This window comes from Grammomys surdaster, unplaced genomic scaffold (genome assembly GCF_004785775.1).
Source record: "Grammomys surdaster isolate TR1022 unplaced genomic scaffold, NIH_TR_1.0 125801, whole genome shotgun sequence".
NCBI lineage: Eukaryota > Metazoa > Chordata > Mammalia > Rodentia > Muridae > Grammomys > Grammomys surdaster.
Genome location: NW_021620632.1, coordinates 3,655,231 through 3,677,279, shown reverse-complemented (window position 1 = coordinate 3,677,279; position 22,049 = coordinate 3,655,231). Strand labels below are relative to the sequence as shown.

At 37.3% G+C, this 22,049-nt stretch overlaps 1 protein-coding gene across 4 annotated transcripts in view; it reads left to right on the top strand.

The window, feature by feature from the left end:
- The window catches only part of Gas2 (growth arrest specific 2), a 133,421-nt gene that overhangs the window by 54,489 nt on the left and 56,883 nt on the right, over positions 1–22,049 (top strand). For all 4 annotated transcript variants that reach the window (XM_028789233.1, XM_028789235.1, XM_028789236.1 and 1 more), the window contains 2 exons: positions 8,441–8,582; positions 19,918–19,981. In XM_028789233.1, coding sequence (XP_028645066.1) covers positions 8,441–8,582; positions 19,918–19,981 — 206 coding nt within the window. The remainder of the gene's footprint in view (positions 1–8,440; positions 8,583–19,917; positions 19,982–22,049) is intronic.

The following is a 22,049-nucleotide window of genomic DNA, read 5'->3' as shown; positions in this document are numbered from 1 at the left end:
AGTGTGCTCTGTGCCCAGTCTTGTGAGAGATGCTCAAGTTCTCCATCCAAATGAGAAGTCCTCAGAGCTTCCTGTTGTACTGCTGTGGACAGTGTGTGAAGCATTGAGACTCTCCCAGGATGAGGCTTTTAAATTCATGAAATAGAACATAATGTTACGAACAACACAAGCCAAACCAACTTTATTGAAATAGATTCTGGGAGCAGAAACTATCTTTAACAGTAACAACAAACATGAGGCTCAACAGAAGCAACAACGCTAGCCTTTTCAAACCTTAATTTGACTAGTTGAAATAAAGTTTAAAGTTTTAAAGGTGAGTAGGGAGTAGTATTTTCAAGTTTCTGCCACCTTTTATAATGCAAATAAACTCTATGTTTTCTTTTAATAGGAAGACTCTTTTTTTCTTTTTACACTAGTAATGGGGGAATGGTAAACTTTGACAAGCACTTACTAAAATAAAGGAAGTTCTGCTCATCTGATACTCAGGGTCCTCCTAGTACATGATGGGAGTATTTTCGGGATTTCAGTTGGTGGGAGGGGCTGTCAGGATTGTAAACTTCAGACAGAGATTTACAGAATAAATGAGAACAGTTTGAGATTTAAAGAACAAAAGATACAATTTTACATTTTACCTATATCATAAGTGAGTGTGCAAATACTTGTATATATATGAATGTGTGCATATATACATATGTATATATATTAAATGTATATGTGCATGTATGGGAATGTACATGTAAATATGTTTTACATACATATATATGTACACAGGACATATATGTTTTATTTGTGCATGTATGTATATATATGTGTATGCATATATATGTATATATTTGCTACTTGTGAATATATATCTATATGTATATATGTGTATGTGTGCATATATAAAGTATATGTTTTTGTATATGCATGTGTGAACATAGAAGTGTGCTTCTACAATATGAAACTGGAGCATTTCACCCTGTTGTGATGTCATAGGGAAAAAGATCGCACATCTGACCTCGTGTGACCTGTCATAGTCACGTGAGAGCCTTGAAGATGAAGAGTAAAATCCCAGCTGCACAAGACTATGTGTATGAGATGTATACAAAACAGAGATGAGCATCTTAGTATGACTCAGTTCCTCTCCGTTTATAATACCACTTCAAATTGATGAAAATATTCTGAAATCTAAGAAACTCGGAAAATCTGAAAAGAGCCTTAAGCTTTCTGGGAAAGGATATTCTTCATGTGCGTGTTTATACTTATGCATATGTGTGTGCACATGTCTGTATCATTGTGTATTTGTCAGTATGTGCAGGTGCATTAGTATGTGTAAACATGCATGCATAAGTGTATGTACATATGTATATGAGTTTGCACATATGTATATGCATATATGTTTGTAGAGTTCATGTATAGGTTGTGCACATGCATAAGCACATGCACATGAGCATGAGTATGCACATGTGAGCACACATACATACGAGTGTGTGCATGTACATTGGTGTGTATGAGTAACTTAGAAAATTGCAAATGGGAAACAGCTTGTATGTTGTTTAACATTCTTATGATTGCCATTTTGATACTGTCTGAAGACTGGAGGTTGAAGTTTATTCTCTTCATACTCAATACCTTGTACAGTGATAAAACAGTGAAGTTTTCTTGACTGATTGTTCTATCAGATGGCAATCTGATCATCATGTCATTTAAAACTGAAGTCAGCCAATCACGTCTTTGATCAGAATTCTTCAGTGGAGCCCTCAATACTTAGAGATAGGGCAAAATCTTTACTAACACTGGAGACCTTTAAACTTAGAACCTAACTGAGGCTATAGTTCTGTAGGTATATAGTGAGTGACAAGAATAAAACGGGCTTCCCCACTGGATACTGGGTGAGCTCCCAGTTGTTTCCAGGGTTGCCACCTTCCCCTTGGAGCTAACCACCACCATCTTTTAGGTATTCTCCTTGGCCTCTGCAGGATGTTCAGGAGCTTGTGACCTTGACGGAGAATACAATTTCATAAATACTTGCTGGATGTAAAGACCTTTCTGGTTCCTGGTCAGCATTTCTAGTTGCATCATGCCTCGTCCTTTTCCCTATAGGCATCTTGCTCAAGTCTGTCAGACATTTCACTTTCTTATTATTTACCATGCCAGCCTATCAACTCTGTTTCTTGGACTTTGTGTTCTTTCAGCCATGTCTCCTAGCCTCACTCTACTCCTCCACCGCCACCAGGCTCTATTTTCTCCTTTTTGTTTTTAATAATTTGGCTTTTATTCCAATTGTTAGAGGTGATTTTAGTTTAAAGTAAAATTCGGTGGTAAGCTCACCAGAGTGGTACATCTATTCCCGCCTAGGAATCTTCATTAACAGATTTCAGCAGCACAAAGATCACCATAGAGTCCACTCTTCTCATTGTATATTCCACTCATGAATTTTGACAGTAAATAATAACATATGTCCATCAACATGACATCATACAGAGTAGTCTCAATGACCTTAAAATCCTAAGATCCTTCTGTGCCTACTGTCCCAAATTTTAAAAAAAAATTTTCTTTTGTGTACATGCATGTATATATGTAAGTATATTTGTGGGACATATGGACATATAATGTTTAGATAACTGGAGTTAGACAGTTGTGAGTGCCTGATGTCTTCATGGTTCATCAGCAAGTGTTAGCCACTGAGCCATCTCTCCAGCCTCCCAGGTCATCTTTCATTGTCTTCCTAGCTTTGCCTATCACAGTTTGCTATGGAGTTGATCAAGTAGCATGTATCCTTTTAGCACTTCTAATTGGCATCTCTTCCTTAGTGAAAGGCTTTACATTTCTCTCCATGCTTCTCCATGGCTTGAGAGCTTATTTCTCCTAACTGCTGATTAATATTTAATTGTCTATCTATTCAGCCACTTAGTTTCTTACCTCAACTTCTGAAGCCATCTTGGTTGCTTCCTTGTGAGTAGTTATGAATGAGCTTTTGTAACTCCTGGGTAGGGTTTTCAGCAGACAGAGGATTTTAACTTATCAAAACTCTTTCATTGCCTATGTATCTTTTAAGGTTAACGTTTCACTCAAAATTTGATCTTCATTTCCCTTATGTCATAACAGAGACCGTTCCAAGTAACTAAGAAGATCTATGTGTTATTTAAGTCTAACTTTTAGTGTTTTATTGATTCTTTGGAAGTTTTATTAAACTATGATTTTAATTTTGATGATATTCATGCCAGCTCTTCCCCTTTGCTCCTCCCAGATCCACTCCCAACTCTCTACCCTCCAACTTTGTGACCTCTGTTTTTTCATTTGAATAACTCATGGATTCTAGTCTGTGTTGTCCATATGCTTCTGACTGTGGACATTACACTAGAGTGCAATAGACCTACTAAGCAATTATTCCCACTATTTTAAAGAAGGAAAGCTATGGCAAGCAAACAAGCAAGCTATGCTTTGAGAAAGCTCTGTATTTTTTCTCGTGAGTTCTTTCACGATATTATAATATGATGTCCACAACAGAATTTACATAAAACGCCAGATCTGTATCAAATCAAATTTGTCTTAGAGAGGAAGTAGAGGAGTCATTTAAAATTCTAGCTTGATGTTTTCAGTTGCATGTGTATTAAGTCAGTGTTGAAGTACAAGGTCCTGAAGGCTGCAATGATAAAAATGATTAATTTTTTCTCTTCAAAGTTTTGTATAATTTTATTTTAAAGAACAGATTTTCATCCTTTTAGAAACTTGGTGTTATTTTTAAGGTTTATTCATTATTTATGTATATGTGCCTGTGTGAGTTTATGTGCATCAAATGCTTGCAGTGCCCATGAAGGCCAGATGAGGGTGTTGGGTTCCCTGGGTCTGGAGATACAGGTAGTTATGAGCTGTTTGTTGTGGGTGCTAGGAACCAAACCTTGGTCCTCTGCAAGAGCAGTATTCTTAATCATTGAGCCACCTCTCTAAATATTGCATTTATTCTTTAATGTGTGTGCATGTATGCACAGTGCCACTGCACATATGTGAAGGTCGAAGAACAACTTTCAGGAGTTGGTTTTCCTATCATGTGGCACTTGGGGATCATCACAATTAGTGGCCAGTGTCTTTACCCATAGAACTATCTTGCCAGCCCTTATTTTTATCCTTCCTAAAGTGACATGGTATTTGAATTTACATACTTTGGTACATTAAATCTCAGCAAAAAATTTTTACTGAGAGAGAGAGAGAGATTACTTTTCAATAAAGTATACAGGGAATCTGAGAGCAACAGGGATTCAAATGGAAATGTTATTTCCACTGTGGAAAAAGTGACTTTATTGCCTGCATATTTGAACTGCACACTCCACGTACCTTTTGGAAAAGAAACAGTATTACTTCTTGGCCAGCACCACATCATCTTCTGCTTTATATCTGAAATGTCTACTGGATGTAATTAAGAATAGGCATCTGTCTTGAGCTTTTATGAAGAAAAATCTTATTTAAACTGCCAGAAATAAAATTGTAGTTAACAATGTAAAGGGAACGAAAGATGGCATTTTCTCAGTCCTCTTCACTTACTTTACTTTTTAAATAACTGGAGTAGGTGACAGATAATACCTAATTTTTTGTAAATTATTTAGGGCTTTTCTATGTTCCTCAGGTTCCCTAATGATCACACAGAGGTTAATTTTTTATGAATTACTGCCTAGACCTTAAGCTAGGATTGATCCCCAACTAGATTATAACTCAGTTAACCTATTTTTTTCTGTTCTATGTCTGCCACATGGCTGGTTACCTCTCCTTAATCTCATGTGTTCAACTTCCTCTGAATCTTGATGGTGAAAACTCCCACCTGAATATTTCCCAGAGTTCCCCTCTCTCTGGTAAATGTCCCACTTTTTAATTCTGCTTCAGCTTATTGACCATCAGATTTTTATGGACACAGTGCACAATTCTTTATTTTAGACTCAGTTGGCTAAATTTGGGGAATACCAAATGCCAAAATATACATGCTTTAAGACAAATTTGAGCTATCACAGAATAGCTGAAACTCATGTATGTGAAACTGAGTGGTTTACTTTGACCTCTGTATGTACTCAACGTCTAAGGATTGTCCTCTTAGTTACCTAACTCAGGGTGCTGTGCTTTGTCATTTAAGTTGAGAGGTCAATATATGAATATGCATCATGTGCATCCACTGTGGTAGATGCTACAGACTCTGTGTTGCTACTTCTTAATACTACCATGTATCAGTAGTGAAGTAAGGCTCTCCTGTGCATGACCACTGTGGGCATCACAGAGATAGTGTTTTGTTGGACAATGGACAAGACCCTGTCGCCAAGGGTAGGTTATACAAGCAGTGTGGACTGAGTAGTCACTACAACCCATTTGAAGTTGAAGCAACCCAATGCTGTAACAATTCCATTTTTATGTCAAGCATTCATCCTTCAAGTAAAATCTTTGGTGTGTACCATTGAGTGTGTTTATTATACATGGAGAATAGTCTGTCTGAAGAAGGTTAGGAGGCATGGAGATATGACCTCTCCTTTCATGAAAAGTAGATAAGTAGTCACGTACATTTTATGAAACATCAGATAAAGGCTGTGCTTTCTCATCTGATGTGCTATTTAATATAATAACCATTATCCACATGTGCCTATTTGAATTTAAGTTGATCAAATTTTAAAAATGAATTGATTTTCTAGCCCCACTCACCACATTTTGAAGCTGGATTTTATCTGACATCAAAAGTAACTCAAAGAGAAAAGTTTTATTTTAACAGAAAGGGTAATATGTAGGAGGAGCTAAGGTGGGAGGAGTAAGGAGGGGAAGAGTAAGAGTAAGGAGAGGAGGAGAATGAGAGGAGGAGCTAGGAGACAAGGGGGGGGCATGGAGGCAGATGTTCGCGTGTCTCCGCCAAAGATAGTTGGTATATCTAGGTTGGGGATTGGTTACACTTCTGATTGTATGGGCATCTTGTTATTACGCATTACCAAACTTATAAAGCCTTTGATTAACATTTAAAAATAAATAAATAAATAAATAAATAAATAAATAAATAAATAAAGTGACTCAAAATCCTACTTCACCACCCAACCCCTTCTTCAAAGGTAATTTCTGCCTAATTTGATGCATATTCTTCTTGACATATTTATAATTTTTTATTTTATAAATATGAGCAGTAACATTTTATATGAAATTTAACATACATAGGCCATCTATGCATACTTACACACATCATAGAATAAAATCAGAATACACACATGTAAATTACTGTGTACCTAAGAGTATGTTCTGAGAACATTTATGGTTCAGTATATGTATGTTTTGTTCCTTTTAAATGATCATATAGAACTACATAGTATTTACATTGTCTGTTACTCCACCAAGTTTCTCCGACATATTCTTGTTTCTATTTTTCCTACTTAGTCACTGTTGAACAGTATATATTCTTAGAATGAAATTGCTGGATTTAAAGACATGAATGTTTTAAAATACAAATTGGTGCCCATAAATAGTTTATAAAGGAGACATTATACCATGATTTGTATGATTGTTTTTGAGACTCATATATGGAAGCATTTCTTTGAAAACGATTGCTGATACCTGACATTTCTTTATAGCAAAAAACAACTAATGCTGCTAAGGTTGTTGGAGAGGATTATACATCATTTGCAGTAAATTTAAAACAGTCCTATGAAAATCAGTATGAAAATTCCTCAGAAAGCTAAAATAGAACTACTGCAAAGCCTACTAGAATAGTCCTGGATATGTGCTAGAAGAAATCAACCTGCACAGCATAGAGATGGCCATATACTTTTTCTTATTCTACTGTCATTCACAGTAGCCAAGGAAGGATTCAGTCTAGATGCCCCTCTAGAGCATAAAGGAACGATTAAGGAAAATGTGACAGATGCTGCACAGTGAAGAATCAGACATAGAGACGAGTGGTTTATGTCACTGGCAGAGAAGTGGATGGGATCGGAGATCACCATATTAAGCAAATAGGCTAGACCTAGGAGCGTGCGTGATACCCAGAATGTAAAGAAGATATGAGAGTAGAAGCTGACGTGTTAGATGTTAGACTCAGAGAAGGGAACAGGGCGATGCCCAAAGTGAATGTGGTCAAGGGTTATGTGCATGCATGATGATGTCACACTGCAACTCAATATATTATACAGTTAACTTATACTAATAAAAAACAAAGTGATTGATTACCATGTAGGCAGGTTCATATATATTGGGTTGTGTGTGGCGTGTGTGTGTGTGTATGATAACTATAGTACCTAAAACATACATATTTGAGTATTCATGTAACAAATCTCAGTCGTGTGTATTTCCTGTCAACTTTATTCTTCAGTGGAAAGATGTGCCTCTCAAGTAGCAAGCCCTTCCAGGACATAGCAGCAGATATTTCTTATTCTGTAGCTACAGAACCTCTTACTGTGAAGAACTGTGTAAATTTCACCAGCTTAGTCAGGTTACCATTTCGTGGTGTTATAATGCCCTATAAGTGAACTCAGCAACCCATAGCATCTTGCTTTTCCTGTGAGTAGAGGGAATGTCTATGTCTGAATCCAAATCAACAAATAGTCTCCCTGGATCTTTTTGCTTTTTCAGCAAGATCTTATACAACTCACTTCTACAAAATACTTGACTTGGCCTTAACATCACATGAGTTCCTTAGCTTTGTGTAGTGCTTGGGAACTGGTTCTGCTCTGTTAAAGGAAAAGCCTGTGGTGCTAAGCAGCAGTTCCTGGTTAAGATTCCAGGGAAAATGTTAGCAGGATTGTCTTCTAGGTTCACATGTACCTGTATCAGAAGTATTTTCTCTTATGTGTCCAAAGTGAAGTCACTTGGAACGTAAATACTGTTAAAGGTAAAAACATCAAGTTTAGACATGAATTATTTCTATCTGGTCAAGCTACATCATATGTCTAAATGAAAGGAGCCTAGAAGGATTACCATAGATAACAATCTGACCTTTAGGATGTCATCTTGGGCCCAGTGTGGAGAGGTGTGAGGTAGCGATTTCTTCTGCTGCCTTTTTGCTTCAGCTTGTGCACACTCTCTGTACTCTGTGAACTTGGTGGTGTGGTGTATCTGCTTGCATTGTAGGACACATTCATCTCCTTTGTAATACTGATATGAAAAAATAAATTTTACCTATTTTTGAAGAAGACTGATATGTTATTTGGATGAAAGAAAAAAGCCAAAGTAATCACAGAAGAAAAGAAAAATCAATCTGCATTAGGGAAAGGGCTCATGTACATTTACCAGTGGGTATTCTTGAGATGAGGATGTGTGTCAGCCACATAGATGTTCAGTCTCCTGTGTTTTTATAACATTACATTCTTCTTTTTTGTTCTTCACACACGTTTGTCAACATGAGATAAACTTCAAAGCATCTTGTTGAAAGCATAAGTGACTTTTAATGTGCATATAAAATGACTTGCCTAGCATCCCTCCGGACTGAAATCTCTTTATTTTCTAGACCTTACCACTGAAGAAGATTCCTTGCAAAGCCAGTGCACCCTCGGGCTCCTTTTTTGCCCGAGACAACACAGCCAATTTCCTATCCTGGTGCCGAGATCTGGGAGTTGATGAAACATGCCTTTTTGAATCTGAGGGCCTAGGTATGTACTTCCTTCAAGACTTTAGCTGTCGGGTATCATCACTGCCATTTCTTCCAGTGTATCCATCCACCATAGTTTTTGTGTGCTGTTATTTTTCAAATTGTTTTCAAGAAGTCAAGGTAAATTCAAATATCGAAGCTGTAAACAGGTCAAGGTAGAAAAATACACCTGCTGTCTTACTTCTGGTCAGCTGGTTCGTAAAATACAGGGATAGAAGTGGCAGAGCATTTTGCAGCCAGAACAGAGTGAGACCAATACAAACTGGATGGAGAACTGGAGTTTTACCACTAGGCTCTAACTAATCTGTACTTGGAAGGTAACTTATGCTCCACCAAGAGAGGATAAGGTGTGGCTACCTCTGTGAAGGGTGAACATTTCAGTTCTGCCTGTCGTGACTGAAGGTTGCTGGTTTATGTATCTAACTGGTTTTGGGTTAAAAATCAGGTATGCATAAGGGATATTAAAGTAACAGAGATGACAGACACCTCAGTGAAAATACCTTCCCAGGTTGCTGTTTCCTGAGGTTTTATCTTCTGATTGAATTTTGGCAATTCCATTTCCAGACCACACAGTGAGAGGCTTAATTGCTTGGAAGGAAACACATGACATATTGAACTAGCAAGTGGTTCCATACTGTCTGACACTCGGGGATTAAATGTCCAAGCTCACTGCAGAAGTCCCTCTGCAATGTAATTCTAACTGCAGAAGTCCCTCTGTAATGCAATTCCAACATGGAGAATATTGGAATTAAATTGGCCCCAGCAAAGTATAACAAAGTGAAGAATGGGGACATCTAATGGGAAAAGGAAAAGCTTTGGCCTTTTTGTCTAAGGTTCTCAAAATCAATTTACCAAATCATATAATACCAAATATTATCATTAAAATAAACCAAGCATTCTTCAGGGGAATAAGTATATAAACTACCTTCCAAATAGTTAATAGAGCCTTTGTCCCTAAGCTTTGGATAATAGTATTTCTCTGCTAAACCTAGCAAACTCACAGTGATGGTGGGAACTTGACATTTCATATGCTAAGGCCGTTTGTGTCTGTTCCAAGGTGAGGGAATGAGACATGAAAATGATGGTCACTAAGTGTCTGCGAAATTTCTCAGCAGGGAAGAGAAGGTATTCTAAATTTAAGAGAAGGATGAATGAGAATAATTAGACAGTAATTTGGCACATACAGAAGTGTGCTCCCTGAAGGTTTATTGAACAAGTGGGCTTTGATTGATTGTTCTTGGTGACAGGTGTGTGCATCTGTTGAAGCTACTGTCCCTTCAGCTCAATAGCAACTTTACAAGTAGGTTTTTAACTTGTAGGCATTTAGAATTATGAAATGAAGATTATAGAAAGTAAATGGAGAAGAATGGTTTGAAAGCACACACTGTCTCTACAGCTGTGGTCAGTCAAGTGTCAGTTGTGAAGAAGGCATCCTGTGTCTCACCTGTGTATGGAGACAGTTAACCTCATGCTTCAAATTATGAACTGACAAAGAATGGCTACATAGAAGAAAGTGCTTTACACTTGCATGAATTCATGACATTGTTGATTGTACAGACTTCCATTAAACATTTACTATTTTTTCAGTTATAATAGAAAACCAAATGGGTTACAAAAGCTCTGAATATCTCCATGGCCTTGGCTTGGTTTTCTCTGAGCCTGTGAGTCATTTTGTTGCCTGGACAAATAGGACTTTCCATAGAATTTAGCAGAAGTCAGTGTGGTACCAGATTCCTCCCTGGAAATACCACTGCAATTCACATTTGTGATGTCTTTATGCTCTGAAACACTCAACTCAATCTAAGTCATAAATAATACATTTTATACTGAAACTGTAGACCTAAAGCAATTTATCTAGTGACCTTGCTGTGCAACTGTACAGTTATGTAAAGAAAAATTAGATACCCTGTATCTTCCTGTTTATAATAGAAGGTGGTATTATGAAAAGAAAGTCCATGATAATTTATATATAAAAATTTACTACATAGTCTGTTCCTTAAATATTTGGGTTTTATTTGGTTTTTTATCTTATCTTGTAAATTTAAATTAAAAGGTGCTTAAACATCCAAGCAGATTCACTACATCTAAAATTTCAGCCTTTTAAAATTCAAAAACTATTTTTAAGATCAGTACCAAACTAAGTCTGATAATCAGGCTTTCTGTTTTGCTGCTCAATTAAAAATATATTTGAAATTTCTGGTGCTCAGAGTGTGTAGAAGGAGATGTATTATAGGCCCTTGGGATCCAGTAAAAAAGGGTCAATATTATAGCATTGATTTAGGATTAGTTGGAGAAAGGAAACAGCTGGGCCCGTGGATATTAATGACAATAAAGCGGAAGGACAAAGAGAAATCTCATTTCCCAGAGGAGCCCTTTCTCCCTGGGTGTTTTTATTATGCACTGTGTTGAGGAGGCAGCAGAGCCAAGCTGCTGGCCTTGGCCTTGGACTTTTCCACAACAATAGTGCTGTGTGCTCTGCTTGATGTCTTTCATGCTTCACCTTTGAAAGGGAATTTAGGGCAAGGTTTTTCTTTTTCTTTTTTTTTTCTACTTCAAGATTTCATTTCAGTGGTTCTCAGTGAAAAACATCCTTTGTGTCCTAGTGTTTTGAACAGAAAGTAGAGTAAAAAGATGCCTGATGGAGGGGGGGACTGTGTCTGAGTGAGTGATAAACTAGATCACAGTGCTGCCCATGTGAAGAGGCTTCTGTTCGCGGTGCTCAGAGGGCACACAGGAAGCCGCCTTCTCTCCAAAGCAGCCAGTAGCTGCCCTGTGCAGCAGCCCTCTCCTGCGGTTATTTCTCAGAAGTTCTCCACTGCTTACAGCTGATTCAATCTGGGTTTTTTTTTTCCCCAAAACTGTAAATGTCAAGAAAATCCTCAAGTCTGAGTGTTGGGGGCATATAGGGTGAAATGGGGAGGGAGTGTGGCAGCTACCAGCTCCAGGTGCCTCTCATGTTTGTTGCATTTCTGATTCTTGGAAGAGAATATTGTACAGCACATAGTACAAAAAGGAAGTGATCTGCAGGTCATCCTATTGTTGTTGTTGTTGTTATTATTATTATTATTATTATTATCATTATTTATTATTATTTAAAACAGAGTCTCAAAGAGCCTCGAGGGACTCAAGCTGGCTTTGAACTTGCTTTGTAGCTGAGAATGACCTTGGGCTCTGGATCTTTCTGTCTTAGCCTCCAAAATGCTGGGTTTATATATATCAGCCACCACCCTTGGCCTGCTTTAACTCTGAGAGTCTGAGGGAGAATTTTCTCCTGTAAATGTCAATTTTATATAATACGATATAACTGTACTCAAACGTGCCTTCAAAAATGAGCAAAGGAGAACAGGGACAAAGGCCATGAGTACTGATAACAGGTTAAGTTAACCAGTAAACTGAGATACAAAATCATAGAATATGCTGGAAAATGTTCCCAACACTTCAGCAGTGGTAATAGGTGAATATTATCCAAAATAATTAATGAAAAGTTAAGAAAAGCCTGCATGTAGGATTCCTGAGTATATTGCTGAATAAAGTTATTATGGTCTTTAGATAAAGTTGCATACATTAACAGATTTTTAAAAAAATTTCTACTGACTTCTCTGAAGAAAATTGTAAAAGATGGAAAGCCCAATGCCCACTGACACATTTTAAAAACTAAAAATACATATCCCTGACATTCAAAGATATTTTCTACAAGCTGTCATGGTATCTCGAGGCTATAGAGTCCGGGTGACTGAGAACTGTGTAGAACCCTGCCACAGAGGCTGTGTTTCTGCACCCCGTGCAGCTGTCGCACTGATGATGTCCATGTGGTAGCTGCCCTGACCTAGCTGATTCTTTACACAGATGGTAGCCTTTCTAGATGCCTTCTCAGTATTTGTGCTTGTGCTTCACATGAAAAAGATGGCCATAGGTATTTCTTTGAATTTAAACATGTGCCATTCATAAGCCTAGTATCAAAACAATTCTCTATTTATTATTTTAGTGAGTTTTAAAACATGGAATAAAAAACAAGTTAGAAAGCAGTAAAATATTTATATTTTTTATTTCAAAAGGTTATTAGATATAAAGATTATTAGACTATATTTGTCAGTAGTCCTTCCATCAGTAATTGACATGTTTTCAAATGTCAGTTTAGATATTTTAACTACCTTTAAAATGACATTGGTTATTTTTACTTGACTCATTTTATAATTTAAAGTCAGAAATATTTGATTTATTCCCAGCTTAAAATATTTTAAAATTATGTCATAAATTGGTGCTCTTGTGTGATTTTTCTAAGGCTTATTAATGTTTAATACATTTTTCTGAAAAGTGATGCTTTTATTTATAAGGAGTATTATATGCAACTAACAAAAGAAAACTCATTGAGAATATGTCAGCTCTCCCCCACCCCTGTGACATGTTTGATTTTTCTCTGTTTGTGAATTTTCATTATCTAGGAGGTAGAGGGGTGGGTCAGGGAAACTCTAAAAGCACACAGATTGCTTGCAGTACTGGTGTCAATATCAACATGTTGTTGACTGATTGTAGGACCTGGAGCGCAATGACTGTTCATCTGTTTCTCAGAGAACGAATCTGCCCACCGAGAAACGGGTTTGCTGTCTGCTGTGTAGCATGCACTATGTGACCCATGTGACTGTCACCCTTTTAAATTCTGATTCGCTGGCTGTGCCTGTGCTTGTTGTGTGGTTTCTGTTCTTTCCATGCACCATTGTGACTAGCAGAGCTTTTCACAAAGCCTGTGATCTATGGTTCCAGACATTCTCCATAGCAAATCTATGGCCTTACTAAAGTGAGATGGACTCTCTGGGGTTCAGGAATAACTGTCCCCAATCTATACTGCTTGGTCACTGGCTGCATCAGAAAAACAATACTTGATGCCTGCATCCCTTGTGTGATATGCCCCCTGTTCTTGTTCCTGTTTTTGTCTGTATTAAAAACTAAGAATATGTCTGTGGGCTAAATCAAGTCAATATTGTTATTAGTCTATTGTTATGAATATCTTTATTTGTTAGGTGTTAGTATTACTGTAGGATAGCAATGCCACATTACTGACTCATAGCCACGTGTTTGTATTCATTTGACTTTTCTCCAGGATTATTTTGTTTTAGATTTCATTTAGAAGCTTCTTTTACTTAAAAAAAAATACTGTCTTAGCACTTTAATTCTTGTCTTTAATTTCTTATGTTTTGTTTGCTTTTGTTCTTTTTATCTCTTTCTTGAGAATGGTCTCAAACAGTTCAGGCCAACCCGGGAAAGTCATTATATAGCTAAGAATGATTTAGATTCCTGACTTTCCAGCTTCCACCTCCTGATGCTGGGACTACAGATGTTTACAACCATCCCCCAAATCAGCTTTTACTTAGAAATTCAAGCATTCCAGTTCAGAAGTAGCTGTCTGCACAGTGTCTAGGAAAATGTTCAGGAGAATAACACTCAGTTTATGGAGACTGTTGAGTATCTTACTGGGTGGCAGTTTCAAGGACTTTAAAGAATCCAAGTTGCTTGAAAGGATACTGGGCAGCTGTGTACCTTTTCCAGGGTGGGGTCTAAGTTGGCTCAGGTTTAATTGTTGTATTTCTGTGCTCATCAAGGGCAGCAAAGCAGAGCACATACGCTACTCCTTGTAGTCTGCCAGGAAACGTCACTGCACAAACAAAAGCTTGTGTGAGGAAGAGTTAAATCATTTGTGACCACATTTTGTCACTCCCACGTGGTAGCCAAGATTTGAATTCATTTTTATTCACCTCTAAATATTATACTCCTTATAGAAATGAATAATTTGAATAGAATTAGAAAGTTGTATAGAATTACTTTAAATTAAAGGAAAATAAGTAACTGTAAATAAACCCAACTAGATACACTTGCCCTGATGGCAATTCTGAGTGCTATGTGCTAGAGAAAGGAAACCCGTGTCCTAGCACATTTGTTCATTGAACTTGACTACATCTAATTCCGTTTTACAGTGTCTTCCTCATGGGTGAGATTTTTTGGGGGGGTCTGGTCTGACTGTGTATTATTTGTATGCATGTCTCTCTTCAGCCATGTGTTGTCTTAATTTTTGTTGCTAAACTAAAAATCCTGGCAAAATCAAACCAAGGGAGACAAGTTTTATTTGCCTCGGAATTTCAATTTACTCTCTGAGAGAGAGAGAGAGAGAGAGAGAGAGAGAGAGAGAGAGAGAGAGAGAGAGAGAGAGCGAGAGAGAGCGCAGACAGCCTGGATCAGTGCCCACATGCTTATTTTATATAGCTGGAGATTCCTGCTAAGCAGATGAGTCCTCCTGTGTCAGTTAACTGAGACATTCTCAGAGCTACCCTTACTTCAGTGTACCAGTAGGCCAGTCTCCTAGCATCAAGTTAACAATGAGTGGTAGCCAACACACCCAGCATCAGTGACCTGTGAGAGTCTTTCTTCTTAATTGCTGAGCAGTTAGTTTGTTGTTCCAGGCACTGCAATCCTTAGATTTCTTCTGTGCCTCATAAATGGCAGCCCTCGACAGCTCTTGTATTTAAATTAGATTTCTCTGTGGGTAGCTCCCAGAATAATAATAACACACAGGGGACAGTTTGTGGCTAACCTTCCACTTATCCAGCCCTCAGCTTTTGAATGTGTAGATTACAACAGGAGAGGAATACCTACAAAGTCCATCAAGTCGTATTCTCATTGTGACTGCTGTATTTCACAGCATGCGTTATAAACCGGCTACATCACATACGTATGGATTTTAGTAAATAAAGATGTTACTGTAAAAGAAGCTTATTGATATTGTAATGTTGACTAATACACTGATCTTCAGACTGCCTTTCAGTTTATTTTTTTACCGACTTCCCATCGGATTTACTAGGACTTATTCTCTCTACTTTGGTATGATATTCAGCCATAAATTTATGACATATTTCTAATTTAAAAACTTCATATAATAATAATATTTTGTTCTAGCTATTCTTCCTAAAAAAAACCCTAAACATTTCTCTCTACATTGTCCTAAATATTATAGCCTTTACTTGCATAAAGAAACAAAAAAAGTGGACATCACACTGTTTGTAGTTTTCTTTCTTTGTCCATCTGCTAAAGCGTAAAGAAGGTAGGTAACCTATACATCTAGTCCTGTGCATTTTGTTCTTGAAGATTCTGTGACATTTAAACTCAGGTTCCATTTCTGGGGCCAGGAGCATTCTGCATAAGTTATAAACTAAACTCTCACTTTTTTTTTTAAAGAAAGGATCTCACTATTCCTCACTCCTGGCTGGTCTCTACACGACCAGGCTGGCTTCCAGCTTCCAGAGCTCTGTCTGCCCACTTCTGCCTCTCGAGCACAGGGCGTAAGTGTGGAGCACCACTCGTGCTTCATGAGCATCTTGAGTTGGAGGTTGTGTTGCTTTTCTCTGAGACCTCAGTGTCAAAGTTTCTAAATAACTTGTAAAAGCCTCTGATGGTGAGCTGCTTTGTTTTAAAGAATCCTTTCAGAGGAAAGGAAGAAATCTAGCTTCTAGCACTGACTCAAAGAAAAACCCATATTGCTTTGATGATAGAATGGGGAAATGCTTCCCACTGTACACTGCAGTAGAAGTCTCTATTAAAAGGCAACTGGGGAATTAAGTTAGAGACGGGAACTGCAGGAGGCTGAGGCAGGAGCCTTAGCTCACACAGCATGCTGGAATTGTTCCTGACTGCCGTTTTAGAGACAGACATTCGATTCATTGGTTCCTAAATCATTCACTATCTTCATAATACTTCCAGGTTAATTATTGAAGATGGATTCCACTAAATTGTTTTATTTTCAAAAAATCAATGTCAAGGTGGTTAGGTCTTAAAGAGACTAATGCACAAAATGACTCATGCACAAATGTAATTATTACTTAAATTTAAATCTAGCATAAACTTGTAATAGCCAAACTGTATGTATATCAGCCCATAAAGTATATTGTCCCATAATATTAAAAATACTCATTGTCACAGAATGCTCTAAATTAGCATTTCCCAACTATTCTGTGTTTTCTTTTTCATTTTAGAGTATTTTTTCTTTCATTTTTTTCTTTATTTTTATGTGCATTGGTTTTTGCCTGCATACATGTCTGTGTGAGGGTGTCACATCCCCTGGAACTAGGATTACAGATGGTTGTGAACTGCCATATGGGTGCTGGGAATTGAAGCCATGCTCTCTGGAAGAGCAGCCAGTGATCGTAAGGGCTGAGCCATCTCTCCAGCCCAAGAACTTTATCACTGTTCACTACAAGGGTACAATAAGATGACCATAGGAACAAACAAAAGTGATGAATGTTAATTGACTCAAACAAGTGAAGTTAATCTTCCTAGGCAAATCACTAATAACAACAAAAAGTGTAATAATTAAAAGGAGAGGTGCCATCAGGCTAGTGTTTCCTGTGTGTTAAGTACTGTGCTTAGTAAAGTATTCTTTTATCTAACTACCACAGGGATGTTATAAGATAGGCAGTGTGAGAATTCACAGAATTACTTCTCTATATAACACAGATAAGACCCATGGGTCCTCACACTCATGCCTGCACCTTTGCAGTTTGGATCCATGCCTATAGCCGGGTCCCTTCAGAGTGGAGCTTGCTACTGTGTCAAAGTCAAGGCAGACTCCTGTGTCTTATACACACATTATGGCATTAAAGGATTCTAAATCCAGTTTTACAAGTGCTATGCTAAAAGTGATCTTTGCTTATTAAATAAGCATTTACCTAAGCTAAATTCTTATCATGTATAAAAATGCTAGGCAATTTCATCTTTCTTGCTTGTTCATCATAACCTGTCCCACAAGACCGTTATCACCCTTGGTATTCTAACACATAACATGGTGGAGGTGTCATGTGTGGTGAAGACGCTGTTGCAATGTGCAGTGCAACCTATCATCAGGTCTGCTAGTCATGCATCACTGTATCTTCTTTGTCTGACTGTTCATGTTTTTCTGGCCATTTTTGTCAGAGTCGAGTCAAAGACAATAATTTACAATTATAAAAATTTGAAGCGTATTATTATTGTGTAAATGATAATAATTCCATGAAAACTTGACATTGAAATTCAGTCTTTCTGTGAAATTCTTTCTATGAAATGTTGTTCTGTTTTGTTTTGTTTTGTCTTGTTTTCCATATTTTACGCTAACTTTGAAGATTGGGTACAAATGGCATTGACGTACATGTACATCATTGTTGTTTTTTGCTTTTCTTCATCTCCTCCTCCCCCTCCCATCTCAGACAGCTTTGTTTCTGTTAGAGTCTCTGGGTCAGTTCTGTTACAATGTTGATGGGGACCCAGAGCTTACTCTAGTTTGTCAAACTGATTTTCTGATATGTCCACATTGAGTCAACATTTGAGCTTCATATGCAAAATGTTTTACTTTGGCAAATGAGGAAAGCAAGAGATGAGTAATTACTATGGATCCCTCTTATAAATTTCTCATGTTATCCCCATCATTGGTCCTCTTTAGAACAAATGTTCTGTGTAGCAGTCCTGTTTCCACACCACTATGTACTCACACCAATTCATCAGAATTCCAGTACTCATTCAGCTAAAAACTCAAGTCAGTTGTGTCAGGTGTTGCTTTTTAACAGTCACTTGCCTGCAAGTGGACTCACTTGCTCTGACCACTACTATTTTGATGTTTCCACTTAGAAGTGAATGACACTGTACCTCCTTCACACAGCTCTCACTGAAGATGAGGGAAGCATCAGGCATCTAAATGTCTTCCTTTCCTCACTTCCATTTGTTCTTCCTCCCAATAAAAACTCCATGTTCAATTTTAGTACCATGTCTTAAAAAGTTAGGATATGAAGAAATTGATGGGGTAGATTGGCTTTGGTCTCTTGGTTCTGTTTATGTGGTATTCAGTGTTGTCCTCTGTTTGACATTGCTGTCTGTGTAATGCCACATGCCCCTATCACTGAATTGAAGGTGATTGAACAACACCTTCAGTTAAGCTTCATGAGGTGACTGTCATCCTAGCCACAGTCAGCTGACAGATTTGTAGCTGTAGCTGTAAGATATTTATGTAAAGAATCTTTATTTAATTAGAAAATATTCAGGCCCCCCCTTAGTTAGGTTCTATAATAGTTTCCCATTGGACAACTAAAGCTCCATTGCTTATGGGGAATGAGAATATTTTTTTATTTCAGGATTTCTATGATCAATTATGGTTTTAGTAAGCATTTCTGATTTTTTTAAGTTTAAAAGTGACATCTTATAACCAAATTATTAATGATACTTAATTTGATTGTCTGTTCCAACCAAATGAAATCTCAAATTTTAATAGTCAAAATACAAATATGTTTAATATTCAGATCTACATCAAACAAATCCTTTCATTATCATTAGATTAAATATTTTTATTACATAATGAGTGGAGACAGGAAATTAGAATATTTAGATTAAGTGAATAGAGAGAATGGGACTTGAATTATTATAAAATTCTAGCTTTATGAATTAGAGCAAAATCTCTATTTTTCTTACCAATAAATATTATTTTATCTTATTAGAATAATAACTTTGTGAAGACTTTTCTCCATGTAAAGATTTGTTACATTATTGATTATTTGATGTTGAATACAATATTTTTTAATGGCCCTAATTTTGATTAGGAGTATAGAACAAGCAACATTTGTATTGACTCACCAATACAAATATGTCTTGTCTGCATTGACCTGCCCAAGGCCATTCACAGAACAGCTTTACTATGCAATAGTGTCATATAATTCAGGAATAGCAACTCAAAGAAGGCTTCTTGTCAGCTTATCTGTTGGCTAGTGGTACCTTATTTTATACACACATGTTTTAAGAATCCAGTCAGTGGAGTGTGTCTTTTTCTAAATTGTCAATTATTGATTAGCAGAGAACATCAAATTGTAGGTCCCATTTGACAAATGCCTTTATTTGGAAGTAAACAAAGAATTGTAGTTTTCTTATTAATTCAATCTCATATAAAAACCAGGAGATTACACAATATATTCAAAAGGTTAGTCCTCACCGCACAGTTTGTGTGTGATATGTTTAATTAATTATCTTACTTATATCATAGTTATTGCTACATGTGTATCAAGCATAGATTTACTAACATTGACTAATTGAAGGCAATGTTTTTATAAGGAGAGTTCATTGGACCAATGATGTTTGGGATACAGTTTGGCTAGAGTTCCCAAAAGTACTGTGCATCTTCAGTTGAGGGTTTGGATTGAGTCTTATGAATGGCAGAATGAAAAGTAGCTCGTCTCTGACTGTGAGGGTAACAGAAGGGTCATTGGCAAGCATGTCCCCCATAGATACTTTACAATATTTTCTATCATAAAGGTGTTTATGTCTGTCTTCTCTTCCAGTTCTGCATAAGCAGCCCCGAGAAGTGTGTCTCTGTTTGCTAGAGCTTGGTCGGATTGCAGCCAGGTAGGTAAGACCTCTCTTGTCAAGACACAGACACATCTTAGCCTCAGGCAACCAAAGTATGCTGGCATCTCATTGCTGACATTTTAACAGATGCTAAGAAGCCATTTTGCAAATGGAATTGCTTGGATCATATTGAGAACTGTAGTTAACAGTATGCCTCTACTATTGTCGACACTGCTTCACGTGGTCAGGACAGTCTTTGTCATGGATATCCTTAAATGAAGTTCATTTTCTTTCATGCCTTAAAAATGTCCATAGGTTTTATGTGCCTGCTTGTCTGGATGTGCATCCATTTAGAAGCCTGCAGAGTCTAGAAGAAGACACTGGGCTCCCTGAAACTGGAGTTGCAGGAAGTTTTGATATGCCCAGTGTGGAGCCTATGGAAAATCAGAAAGAGCTTATAGCCACTTAGTTATCTCTGCAGGTCCTTGCTTGACACCGTCTGGGACAGTTTACTCAATGGGAAATCTTTTCTCTCTTATTTCCTCCCCTTCATCCCTTATTCTCTGTTTAATAATTTTAGTCTCCCATTTACATATTTTTGAGATTCTCTTGTCAGTTTTCACCCTTCAGAGATTTTACTTTTGAGTTGAATGGGGCTGTTTTTTATATAATTTTCTATGTTTTTAACAGAGACACTGGGTTTTATTTTTATAAGATTTTTTTAAGTAAATGTATGCATCTTTGTATATGTGAAGTTCTGTGAATGTTTGTGCAGGTACCTGCAGAGGCCACGCGAGCTTGTCAGAGTCCCTGGAATTGAAGTTATAAACAGCTATGTGCCTCCCTATGTCAGTACTCTATCAAAGTAGTACTTACCCTTAATCACTGAGCTATTATTTATCCAGCCCCCTTTATTCTTATGTGAAGATGTGTTATGGAAAGTTTTCTTTTCTTTTTTTTTCCTGAAAATTTTCTTTCTTTCTTTTTTATTGGATATTTTATTTATTTACAATACAGTTGTCATCCTCTTTCCCCATTTCCCCTCCCTAGAACCCCCTATCCTATACCCCCTCTTCCTTTATGCTTTTATACCATTTTGATTACATGCACATATTAAGGTCAGTTCTAGTTTGAGGGTCTAGCAATACAATAGATGCAAACAATCGAGTAACAAGCAATATAATAAACATAAATAGTCAAAGAAAAAGCAAGGCATTAACCCCAATTATGTGAACACTCTCATGATCACTGTTTCTGAAGGTTTATCAGTTGACCAAAGTATCTGAGCCTACTTCCCTATCCTAGCCCAAGGTCATTTTCATGTTTGAAGCCTACTTCCTGTTCTAGCCTAAAATTTAGATTCCTGTCTGAAATTACTTCTTTGTTCTAGCCTAATATTTAGATTCCTGCCTGAGATTACTTCTTTGTTTGTAGCCTATGATTTAGATTCCTACCTGAAATTACTTCTTTGTTCTAGTCTAATGTCAGATTCCTGGTTGAAGCCTACTTCCTTGTCCTTGGTCAATGTTATATCCCTGCCAAGCAGCCCATTTCCTTGTCCTTGGCCCATGTCAGCTTCTTACTAAGTAGCCCCAAAGACTCTCCACCTCTCACCCTTTTTAATTTTTTTAACGAGACTGAGTCTGTCTTAGGTCATTCTGACAAGAATGCCTTTCTTACTCATTATGGAATATGCATTATCAAAAGCAATGCACTTATGTCTTAGGTTGGTAAGGCTCTGTGCAGAATGTTACCCGTCCTTGGCTTGCCAGCCTGTTAATAACTCTGTCTGCTAGCACCACTGCTTCTGCAATAGCATTGACATAAGGAGTTAGGAAAGTAGTATGTGGTATAATTATATGATTTAAATATAAGAAAAGCGCTAGATTCTACTTTGTGCCTAAACAGTACAAACAGATTCATTAGATGGTCAAGTTTTGAGAACGGAATATAGCCACTGGAAGACTGCCTCTGCAGGAAGACTGACTCCTCAGAGTAGCTGGGTCAGTTACAGTCCTCATGTGGCTGATAGTCATTTTTCTGCTTTCGGCATTTTATTTTACAACGGTTTTTCATCACAATACTTTAATTTAGAAAGAATATTTCTAGATATGACCACTACCAA